The 12,767-nt window shown below is 38.4% G+C and overlaps 2 protein-coding genes across 2 annotated transcripts in view; one reads left to right on the top strand and one right to left on the bottom strand.

Moving 5' to 3' along the window:
• Positions 1 to 12,767, bottom strand: part of LOC141431699 (serine palmitoyltransferase 3-like) — an 86,420-nt gene that overhangs the window by 44,067 nt on the left and 29,586 nt on the right.
• LOC141431793 (uncharacterized) lies at positions 3,125 to 9,955 on the top strand. The gene has a single exon (XM_074092970.1). It carries the CDS (start codon positions 4,489 to 4,491, stop codon positions 9,748 to 9,750), a length of 5,262 nt encoding a protein of 1,753 aa, XP_073949071.1. The 5' UTR covers positions 3,125 to 4,488; the 3' UTR covers positions 9,751 to 9,955.

The raw sequence follows: 12,767 nt of genomic DNA, 5'->3' as shown, positions 1-12,767 counted from the left end.
ATTTGGAGGCGATCGGCGGAACTACAATTGGAACAGTGATTATTTTATATTTAACGAGTTGTTCTATTTATTTATTTTTATTAACACAACGTAAAAGAGGGTCCCATTTTGAGAACTAAACGATCACGTTAATTTCGACCAATTATTGAGGTATGAGATAGCTTTAATTACGTGCGTTATTTACTCCAGTGCTTTTATTCATTTTTAATAAGGCCTGGGTAATAATGTTACAGTGGGGAATCGTTGGATAGGTCTTTTAAAACCATTACGGGGTTGCGCGAAAACGATTTTTCGATTCAGTGATTTGTTTGCGAAACATTCAACTTTAAAGTGCAAATTTTCGTTAAAAAAGATCCGTATAAAATACGAAATCCTTAGAAAAATATTACTATATTTTTTCGTAATGACTACGGCACCCTATCGATACCTCCTACGTATACTGGTACAAGTGACAAATTTCTGATTTTTTGTTTTTTGCAATTTTGTTATTAATATTTCCTTATTTACCTACCACAAAAAATTTGCACGGATATTCCTATTAGTTTTTGGAAATAAAGTGACGTATATGAATGCATCTAACACCGTTTTGCTAATCGGTACAACGTATACTGAGGCAACCGACATGCACCACTATACGCGGCACCGATATTGTCGCGGGGCCGGGGAAGTCGAGTGTAACTGGCAGTTGCCTCAGTGTACGCGCTAGCCGTCGCTGCGTGCGGACCGTTTAAACTGTTCTACGAACACATAATTTGATAGTATATATAAAAAAAACATGTTTTGGTCTGACAATTGCGGAGGGCAAGACCACAATAGCCGTATTTCTCATAGACAGTCATGGAAACTAAATCCAATGTGAAACCTTTTCGTGATCTATTTCGCTATGATTTCTTTGGCAAATGTATGGGATGTCAACATAACATTGGTAGTACAACGGTTCCACCCCAGTACCAGTACGTGATTCAGTTTCCTCGGCTATACCTACATGTACGCGTGCTAGAAATATAACATTGCAGTATTACATTGCATTCTGGTAGTTGAGCATCCCCAAAAAGAAGGCGAAGGCATGCATGCTTTAATTAAAATGAGAACAGTAAATTTCAATATACCTACAGGTTGATAAAAAAAAATCCTGTACTATACTGTAACCCATATTAGGGCTACTGATTACTAATACGATATAAGTGGGAAAACATCGAAATTAGAAAGTCTTCTTGCGACTCCACTTCCATACAAAACTTTTTTTTTTCGAATCACAGTATTTTTCTACTTGGATCATATTAGTAATTAGTAGCCCTAATGTGGTTTAAAGTATAGTACAGGTTTTTAATAACCCCCTATACACATTTTTTTATACACACCTAAGAAATGGTACCTGGCTATGCTATGTATATGGCGAAAACGGCTAAACCGTATGAAGTTATAGAAGTTTCCCAAGACTCAGAAACAGACACAAAATTTAAATCTATCGTCAAAAAGACATTAATATATAAGGCGTATTATTAAAATTAATGATTATATCATGGATAGGGAAATTTGGAAATAATTCCAATCCGCATTGGCGAGTGCTTACTCCAAATAGCGAATTGAGAACTGTTTAAATATGTAGTTGTGCTAAATACTTGTGATGTATAGATATCACTAAAATATGATTGTAAATCTGTTTACAAAATATACCTAGGTTTATTGCCAGACTCTTCTCAACAGAGGTTTTTACGAACCGGTGGTAAATTTTTTGACATTCATAAGTGCTTGTTACAATCTAAATTGAATAAAGATATTTTGACTTTGACTCAATATTTCATGTCAAAGCTTGGCTTAAGCAAAGTGCTAATCAGACTCGCGCACGAAGGGTTCCATACCATCTATACAACTTTATTAGGATTAGCAAAAAAATGGCAAAAAAATTACATTTGTTGTATTGGGGCCCCCTTAAATATTTATTCTGTTCTATTTTTTGTTATATATATATATTATATCGACTACAGTTATACATAATCTGTGAAAATTTCAACTGTCTAACTATCATGGTTCATGAGATACAGCCTGGTGACAGACGGACGGACAGCGAAGTAGTATATAGAAGTAGGGTTTTCGTTTATACCCTTTGGGTACGGAACCCTGAAGAGGCACAAAAAGCTAAAACGTTATGTGGATACAAATGGGTGCGATGCGATATATGTATCACATGAGGAACCTTTCACAATAAAATACGAGTACACATTTGAACAGGAATACGAATCCATTGAATGTGCTTCCATTAATTTAAAGCACCTAATACAATTACTTTTCTTAATAAAACCATTTATATTTCAAGTGAGGTTTTTTATAAAGGTATATTTCTGTATTTTGTATAGCACGTTTAAAACATTACTAGCGGTATATTGGTACAAGTGGCATGCTAATGTTAGCGTATATTGATGCAAGTGATAAAAACGTTTATAAATCAATAGATGAAGGTAAAAGAGCATCTGTTTTATTGTTCATTGCAAGCCATATAAGTATTTCATCTAAAAATTCATATACAATATAAAAATATCGTCAGATCAGTAATCTACGCATTACGCCGTATACTGGAGCAAGTGGTAGTTAGCTCAGTATACCGCACAACTACAAGATGTAAAATACGCGTATAGTAGTGTATCTGCAATTTTCTCAAAAATTATAAGAAATTTCAAAATTCCATGAATACAGGTAGAAAGCAAATATTTTCTTTGGAACCAATGCAAAATTTTGAAAAGTTATATCATCAAATGAGAAAGTTACAGGTTTTGGAACCTTTGAACAGCTCTCCTGTAAATTTATGATTATGCACTTGTACCAGTATACTTAGGAGGTGTCGCTATTTTGGGGCGTATCCGACAAGCTCTTGGCCGGTTTTTATTAAAACAAAAAACATTCGTCAATATCAAGGTTGAATTGAAACATCGCTAAGACACTTTCTCCCTGACTACAAGGTTCTTCCCCGTAAATTATCCATGTAGGAAGTACTTGCGCATAAATCGCACAAATTAAGTATCCATTAATTATCTGTTTTCCGATATTGAGTTTTACTTATCTAATCTGTGTTTTACTTATCTAATGTAGGATATTTTGACAGATACACAGACAGAGCCTTGCAGTGATAGACTAAAGTCACGGGACCCAGCCTCAAGCTTAAGGAAGAAAGGAACCAAATCGAGCAGTGCTACATCTAAAGTATCACATCGAGAAGCGGCACCGGCAACCAAAAGATAAGTGTCCACCCTTCATTCCAATTTTACCTTTTACATCCTAATAACTAGTAAATCCAGTCAAAAATATTCAATATCGTCATCCATTTGTACATAATAAAGTACTTTGTGCCGTTAGTGGCCGAAACATCCAGAATTTGCGAAATATTCTCGATTGCATCATTAGTAAAAACTACCCTAAACACAAAAAAAACAGAGGTCAATTTTATTAATTATTAAATTCAAGCTATAATATAATCAGAATCACTAAACAATTACTATAAAATAAAGTACCTAACCGGTCGCGTCGGTCTGTCTGTCTGTCTTTCTATCTGTTCAACGCGATTAATACCGAACGGATTTAGTGCGGCTTTCGTACTTATTTTCATACTCATATTAATATTTACTCGTATTTTCTAGATTTAAATATAATGCATAAAACATTTTAATAAAAGATATAAATTAAGAACCTAGTAGTGAAAGCCGTGCGAAGCCGGGAGGAATCTCGAGTGAAACATAAAAATTAATCAATATATCTACAATTAAAATACAATACAATTATACAAATACTATTAATATATTAAAATAGGTAAAATAGATTACGGAATAAAAAAGACAGACAGGACAGGCGGCCTTATCCTTCCAGAACGATCTCTGCCAGGCAGCCTATTCTACCTATTCATGTAATAACATCTAATATATGTAAATATTTTTTATTTTAGCAAGATTAGCAGTGCTCACCAAAGAGCTGCTTGTGTGGGAAATACTAGACTTGCCGCTGGGTTTCTTACACAATTATTGCATTTCGTATTCATACATAAGTTAGGTACCTACCTACGATATTTCATACTACAGGCTGTAGTCACCTGTAGTGGATAACCGTTTACTAATACAACACTCGCAATCCTATTTGCCCTAGTGTTCAGTTTTAAAGTTTATACTTAAATCATTCAAATCTCAAATTAAAATTTAATTTCAAATAAATCAATTGAAATCTAAAGTTAAATAAACCCGTCCGGTCAGTGCAACTAAATAATTCATTGTTTTTAACATAAGATTGCCGACTATTCCAGCCTCCGCCGCTTATCAATATCACCTGCGAACTGCGCGGGAGCCTGCGCTCGGGGTCATTGCCCGGCGATCAGCTGTGCGCGCGCCGATTTCCCGAACGGCAAGTGACACCGGAACGAGGAACGTGAGCCATTTTATTTCACTTATTACTTTGATAAACAGAAACTTGAATTTTGATTGTTAACTACCTATATACTGACCTACAATGTCGCTCGATGGGAGTAAGCGTTATAACGAGTTATTAATCAAAAGATCGTCCGCCAAAGGACAGATTACTAAATTTAAAAATTATTTAAAGGGTATTACTAGTGAAAGTGAATTGAATAACATTGAATTAACTGAATTAAATTTAAGATTAGCGAAATTCGAGGCACTGTCGGTCAGAGTCGACGACTTGCAGAGTGAAATAGAAGTTTTAAACCCGTCAAATATTGAGAACGAAATCGATGAACGCGATAAAATCGAAAAAGAAATTATAATGAGCATTGCCACTGCAAAAAACTTAATTGAAATTTTTCAAAAGCGAAGTGAATGTGAACAACGGCGTAATTCTATGCACAATACGTCATGCTGTATGGACGATTCGCATCTCCGGCAAGAAATTGGTTTAAAGTTACCTCAAATCCAAATTGCTAAATTTGACGGCTCTTATTTCCATTGGTTGGAGTTCCATGATACTTTCGATAATTTAATTCATAAAAACGAACGCATACCAGAAGTAAACAAGTTTCATTATTTGATATCATACCTACAAGGCGATGCCGCCCGAATAATTTCGAATTTAGAGGTGTCTGCTAAAAATTACGCTGAAGCATGGAAATTATTATGTAATAGATATAACAATAAAAGAATGTTAATAAATCATCATTTAACGTCATTGTTAAACATCAAACAAATTACACGGGAGTCTGAACGGTCCTTAAGGTTCTTGGTTGACCATGTAACAAAAAATTTACGTGCTCTGGCTAGTCTAGGCCAACCAACGGATAAGTGGGACGTGCTTATAGTATTTATGTTATCTGCTAAGTTAGACAATAACACGCTATTAAAATGGGAGGAGCACCGCAATACGTTAGATGGGGACTTTTCTACCTTAGAACAATTTAATAAATTTTTAGCTGACCGAGCTGATGTACTAGAGTCTTTAAATCGCAGCAGCCGGTCAGACAATAATATTGCAAGACCAACCACGTCCTCAATGCCTCCTTTGCATTCAGCACGGCCTGTACCAAACAATAACTACTATCACAACAATTCTAGGCAACCGCATCACAACTTGGTAAAATCATTTGCGAGCACGAATAATAATTATCATAAAAGGACAAGCGCATTAACGTGCATTATTTGTAACGAGCATCATAGAATTTATGATTGTCCAACCTTTAAGGCTAAAGGGGTTGATGAGAGAATGCTGGACGTGACTAAATTCAAATTATGTGTCAACTGCCTACGGCAGGGGCACGCCGCGAGCGCGTGCCGCATGGGGCCGTGCCGCGAGCGCGACTGCAACCAGCAGCACAATACTCTTCTGCACCGTCCAGCACACTCAACAAGCAACACGGCCAACGTCAACGAATCAGAAATTACTGTCAATTATGCAAAACAATATTCATCAAATCAAGTTCTATTATCAACTGCCCTGATAGAAGTGTCGAATCCACTTGGCCAGCAAAAGGTCAAGGTTCGCGCTCTGCTAGACTGTGGCAGCCAATCTACTTTCATCACTGAGTCCCTAAAGACCAGAATATCATTACGATCTTCACCCATTGACTCGCTAAAGGTCATAGGTATAGGAAATACAATAACAAATAATGTAAACGAAAACTGCAAGATAAAAATTAATTCAACAAATAGCGATTTTAGTACATTAGCAACATGTTTTGTGCTAAAGGAAGTGACAGGTCACTTACCAAAGACTCCTATAGATATCAGCTCTTTAAAATGGCCAGTAAATATTCGGCTGGCTGACCCAGGGTTCAACCAGCCCGGCCCTATTGATGTACTCATAGGAGCCGATCTATTTTGGAATATACTAGGCAATGAACAATACTCGTTGGGAATTAATGGTCCCAAACTAAGAAATTCGCATTTAGGCTGGATAATATCTGGTCCCATTTGTCCAATAATGTCAAATAAAGATATACATTGCAATCACGTTGTAACTTCAAGGTCAAATAATGAAAACATCGAAAATCTCATTACAAAATTTTGGGAATTAGAAGAAGTGCCAAAAGGTACTATGATGAACGATGGTGAAAGTCGGTGCGAAAGTAATTTTCGTGCAACTACGACCCGTACCACAGAGGGTAGGTTTTCTGTTAGGCTACCTTTAAAGGAGTCAGCTGATTGCTTAGGTGATACCTACAATCTTGCAAAAGAACGATTTATCAAGTTAGAAAAACGATTAAAACGAAATTCCACGCTTAAAGTACAATACACTAAATTTATTAATGAATATGCTGATTTGAAACATCTATCATTCTCCAATAGCAACCATAATTTAAACTTAAACCCGTGTTATTACTTATGTCATCATGCCGTCTTTAAACAAGAAAGTGAATCTACAAAGCTCCGCGTAGTATTCGACGGCTCGGCGCCCTCCACGTCAGGTTATTCTCTAAATGACATTCTACTGGTGGGCCCGAACGTTCAAGATTCACTCTTCTCCATTCTTATACGCGCCAGGCAGTACAAATACTTACTTACCGGAGATATAGAAAAAATGTATCGCCAGGTATTAGTCGACGAGGATGATAGGCATTTACAACTTATTCTGTGGCGGGAAAACGAGTCTCAGCCTATTCAAACATTGATACTGAATACATTAACCTACGGCACAGCGAGTGCCAGTTATTTAAGCACACGATGCCTATGGCAATTAGGTGAGGAACAAAATGACGAACTCATCAAAAACATAATACAAAAAGACTTTTATGTAGACGATTTAATTACCGGTTCTAATGATTTAAAGCAATTAATTCACATACGAAACTCAATATCAGAAGCTTTAAGCTCAGGTTGTTTCAATCTTAGAAAATATAAGAGTAACTGTCAATCAATTTTAGAAAATATTGAAAATAATAAGCAAGACAATTTTACGATCAGCGAATCATCTAGCACTCTTGGGCTGGGGTGGAACCCCTGTAGTGATACGCTACACTTTCCTATAAAGCAATGTACAATCCAAAACAAAGAGATAACGAAGAGAGTTATAATGTCTAATTCATTTAAAATATTTGATCCGCTAGGTATCCTAAGTCCAGTAGTAATTATACCTAAAATAATGCTGCAAAGGCTTTGGCAACAAAAGCTGGACTGGGACCAACCTGTTCCGGAAGGGATTAAGGCAGACTGGATCAAGTTTTGTGATAATTTGAAATATTTAACAAATTTACAAATACCAAGGTTAGTGCTGGGTGACTCACCTAAAACTATAGAGTTGCACTCATTTAGTGATGCTTCACAAATAGCATATGGTGCCTGCATTTATATGAGAACAATTAGTCACAATGATGAAGTTAAGGTTAAGTTGCTGTGCTCCAAATCTAAAGTGGCCCCGTTAAAACCAACCACTATTCCACGTTTGGAGTTGTGCGCAGCTTTGCTCGCTGCTAAACTTACTAAATCCGTACAAGAATCTTTGCGGTATCAGCCGGATAAAATAGTTCATTGGTGTGACTCAAGCGTAGTGCTCGCATGGATCAAGGGTGACGTTACAAGGCTTAAAATATTCGTGGCTAATCGGATTAGTGAAATAACAGAGTTGACCTCACCTTTGGCATGGCGATACGTACCTACTGATATGAACCCCGCAGATTTAATCTCCAAGGGTGTAGATGCCAAGCAGCTTCTGTCTAGGCCTCTATGGTGGGCTGGACCAATGTTTTTACTGAAAGGCGAAACTGTATGGCCAATCTTTAAGGCCAATGATTTAGCAACTTTACCCGAATTAAAAGTGCACTCTGCAGCTATAATCGAACCGGCTATAGACTTTGATAGGTATTCGTCGTTTAGTAGACTTCAAAGAACATTTGCATATGTTAAAAGATTTACTTTCAATCTTAAAAACAAAAACAATAGACGCGTAGGTATTTTATCGACATATGAACTGTGTGATTCATTCCATGCACTGTGCATCATTGCCCAGAAGCAATCGTTTCAGATTGAATACGAATTGCTCTCAAAGGGAAAGCCCTTAAATAGTAAAAATAAAATCATATCGTTGTCTCCATTTTTAGATAAGGAGAAGGTAATACGTGTAGGCGGGCGTTTAGACGCGTCAAGCTATTCGTATGAGAAGAAGCATCCAATTTTGCTTCATTCATCACATAGGTTAACAAAATTATTTTTTGCTCAGAAACACATTGAGTTTATGCATGCCGGCCCACAACTGTTGTTGGCAACAATAAGAGAAACAGTTTGGCCAATAAACGGGCGCCATCTTGCTCGACGAACTGTCAACAATTGTGTGCGATGTAGGCGTTTACGTGGTAAAACATTGCAACCCAAAATGGGAAATTTACCACCCCAGCGTGTAAACCCAGATTATCCGTTCTTGTCGGTTGGTTTAGATTTTGCCGGACCATTCTTCATAGTAAACCGTAAGGGACGTGGAAGTCGTTTGATTAAATGTTACTTATGTTTATTTGTATGCTTACGTTATAAATGCATTCATTTGGAGGCTGTCAGCGACCTAACCAAGGATGCTTTTATAATGTCGTTGAGGCGTTTTATCTCGCGCAGAGGCAAACCAATCGAAATACTATGCGACAATGGAACTAATTTCGTGGCCGCTGCGAAGGAGGTAGGATCGTTCATAAAACAGAGTCACTTACCTCTATCTGACTTTGCAAGTCAACAGTCAATCAAGTTTATGTTTATACCGGCTTACTCACCTCATTTCGGTGGCATTTGGGAAGCCGGCGTCAAATCGGCAAAACATCATTTAAAACGCGTTATTGGCCTTAGCCATCTCACATTTGAAGAAATTTCCACTTTGTTTGCACAAGTGGAGGCAATATTGAATAGTCGTCCCTTGTGCCCCCTATCGTCATGTCCTAATGACCTTTTATCCCTCTCTCCCGGACACTTTATCATCGGGAGGCCTCTAACTGCTCCACCGTCACCGAACCTCGAAGACTGCAGCGAAAACCAGCTAAAACGCTACGAACGAGTCGAGAAGATTAGACAACACTTTTGGCGGAGATGGCAGAGGGAATATATCTCTGAAATGCAGCAAAGGACAAAGTGGAAAACGAGCAGCGCAAAACTAAACATCGGGGATATGGTTCTTCTGGCCGAAGATAACGTTCCTCCTCTATCTTGGAGTCTCGGTCGCGTGCAGCGCCTCATCACCGGGACCGATGGAGTAGCCAGAGTGGCCGATGTGACCACTACTAAAGGTTGCGTGCGTCGCTCTCTCGTGCGCCTGTGCAAATTGCCTACAGCGGAGGAGCTTCAGTGTTGAAAGCGATCTTTCAACGGCCGGGAGTATGTTTGGACTTACGTCTTGCACAAGAATCATAGCAAACATCATCATCACCGCGCTGCGTTGCCTTCCTTATTCTCTAGGCGTTAATTAAACTAGCATCGAAATGTCCTGTCATCGCCACTTACCCTACGACCTCTGTTACGTACACATTGATTTGAGTTTATTACAAGTATTTCGTTTTTCCTGGAGTTTTATTCTGCCACCGATATATCCTCGAAAGATATAACAGATATTTTTAGGAGGCCGCAGTTAGCGTGATTTTGGATGTCATTGTGGACCCCACGACACATGTTTAGGGGCTACTCATTTATTCCATTAGTAAGCGATTTAGGGGGGGAGGGGGAGTCGACCATGTCTTATTTTTTCTTACAAGGGGGTGGGAGGGGTCTTGATAGTTCTTACATAAGATTACAAAAAAGCGCAAAGTTAAGATTATAGGTACTTTGAAAAAGCGCGCGCTCGGATAATATGCGTACCTATAGGTAAACGATGTCCATGGCAACGGATCCGCGCCGCCTGCAGTGCACCTGCACTTCTCGGGAACTGTCAAGCAATTTTAAACTAAAAAGTCGTCACTTGTTTTGCGTAGACAGCACGTCGGTAAATATCCAAACGTGTATTCATTTTTTCCTTTACATTCTTACTTTTCTTACATAGGGGGGCGAGGGGTCAAAAACTGGCAAAATCGTCTTACGTAATAAATGAATGGCCCCTTAGCTTTAAACCTACAATGTTTATTTGTATCTTGCAAGTCAAATATGGACAAATTCCATTAGTCAGAATGACTTAATTAGCACCTACGCCTGAGGGGTTGGAAAATTATTTCCCCAAAATCGTTTTTTCCTAGTAGCAAAATTTATTACTGAAGCTTATTTTCACAGTGGCGTTTGTTCCAAATCAGAATCGGCACAGAAACATAGGCTTAAGTTATGTTAAGTTTGCATCGGCACAAAAGTAGGAGCTCCGCTCCGTCGACACTGTGTCTGTGTCTACTCTGATTGGGAAAAAACGCTAATGTGAAAATAAACTTCTGTAAAAATATTATGAAAAAAAGCATTTGGGCGATAAAACGCGAATGGAAATTTAGCTACTAGGAAATAAATAACTATTTTGGGGAAATGATCTAACCAGTCCGCCTGAGATTGGATGTAAAATGCAAGTGCTTACACCAAACAAATAGTAGTTAGCAGAAAATCTTTTATTGCAAATGATTAACAAAACTTATTTACAATCGTCCTCACATCTGCTCTTAGCGTCGTGCGAACATCTCGTTGGATAACCTCGTGACGTCACTGTCAGAAGCGGGAAACCCTAGCGATAATATGAGCTCTTAAATTCAAGTCGACAAAGTTGTCGAGGCCGCAGCAGCAGAGGTTCTTAACCTTTTTGGCTATTTTTACAGAAAAAGAAGGAAAAGCGTACCTACGTAGGTAAAACGTTACCCATATATATGTGCAGTTAAAGTGATCTAAAAGGACGATATGTACAATATGAACTCCACTGTCCCAATTATGTTACATTCCTTTGTTTCTCAATTTAACCACTTAAGTGCCAATTTGTAGATAGAGTTACCTTATAGTTACTTCTGTACAAATAATTGGGTGAGATGCTAATCACTTTCAATTACAAGTGTTATCACATGTAGCTTCGCAAGCACACATGTAAGGATAAATAAACACACAAATTCTCGGTAAGCATAATGTTTATCACGGACGGCCGCAGCCGACGCGGGCGGCGAGTCAGTCGCGAACAAAGCGAGACGTCGGACATCGTGTGTGAATCATTATTTACAATATAAAACCCTTGTGATGTGGTCTAAATCGGATGCTGAGGCCGATGGGCCGAAGCCAGGGACGGAGGTGGTCGCTATGAGCGATATGATGCCACCGGAAGGCTTGACCCGCCCTTGCAGCCTGTGGTGGGCAACATTACCCAGTCGTCGAGGGTGCACGTCGGACACAAGTTCTACAAGATCACGCAGAATGTGGAAAACACGGAGATGGTCAAAGGTTAGTTCCATCTTCGTTAGTATTTGTTAAAGCGTTAGTGCACGTTAAAGCTTCACTTAGTTGGTGGGAATAACATACGTGTTTCAATACATTGCTGGTTCGCGCGGCTATGAATTTATATGTGTTCCATCATCGACTGCGATGTACCACAAAACGCGCGATACCCTTTACCATCTATATGAGGATGAAGATCGTGGTCCCGGCGCGATAAATACCTATTGACAATGCATTTGGACTGCGTACGCCTTAGTTCCTTACTTCTAGGTGCGCTTGAATTAAAGCGGAGGATATATTTCGACCACAGCACTTCAATAGTAACGTTACAATCACTTTACAAAGGGTGAGACGTGAATTTTAGACTATGATTGGTTGGGTTTTTAACGTTTTGAAGCCCATCCTTATGGACATTATTGTCAAAAATGGATTTACATTATTATCTACGAGTCATTATCGACTGTCGCCTCTCACTGCTATTCCAAGGTGACGGGAAGGGTATAGAACTCTAGATTCACTAACTTCTAATAAAGCGGATTTAATGAATGCTTTTTTAGCTAGAAATTGTGTGCCCCTCAGATATTGTTCTTTGTTGCTTAGCGAATGAAATGTATATGTACTTATGTTGTACTTGTTTATTAAATACTATTCTGTTAAAATGAAGTGTATATCGAGTTGATTTCATGCACATCGGTGTGTGCGAACGTCTTAAGGATAAGCGGGTGATGTTGTCATTTATTGTGTTTTATTGTGCTTAACGTTTATTGGCGTGACTGTCATTGCTAGAGCCAGCGTTTTAACTTAATCCTTCATTACTTCTTAACTAGAGTTCACGTATTTGGCGTTTTAATCTCACCTAATTGCGTTCTTAATCGTTGTCGAAATAAGCAACTTCTATAAGTGGCCTTATACTATGAAGTGCAAAATTTAAACTTCGTATCTTGCGTCCTGACGCTAATATTATTTAAACGAGAGTGGATGATACGATAC

The sequence above is a fragment of the Choristoneura fumiferana genome, chromosome 10 (assembly GCF_025370935.1).
Source record: "Choristoneura fumiferana chromosome 10, NRCan_CFum_1, whole genome shotgun sequence".
In the NCBI taxonomy this organism is placed as follows: Eukaryota; Metazoa; Arthropoda; class Insecta; order Lepidoptera; family Tortricidae; genus Choristoneura; species Choristoneura fumiferana.
The sequence above is the reverse complement of the archived record's forward strand: the minus strand, read 5'-3'. Positions and strand labels throughout refer to the sequence as shown.

Bases quoted from the DNA above. Each gene is read 5' to 3' on its own strand.
- LOC141431793 (XM_074092970.1), top strand. From the start codon at position 4,489: ATGTCGCTCGATGGGAGTAAGCGTTATAACGAGTTATTAATCAAAAGA.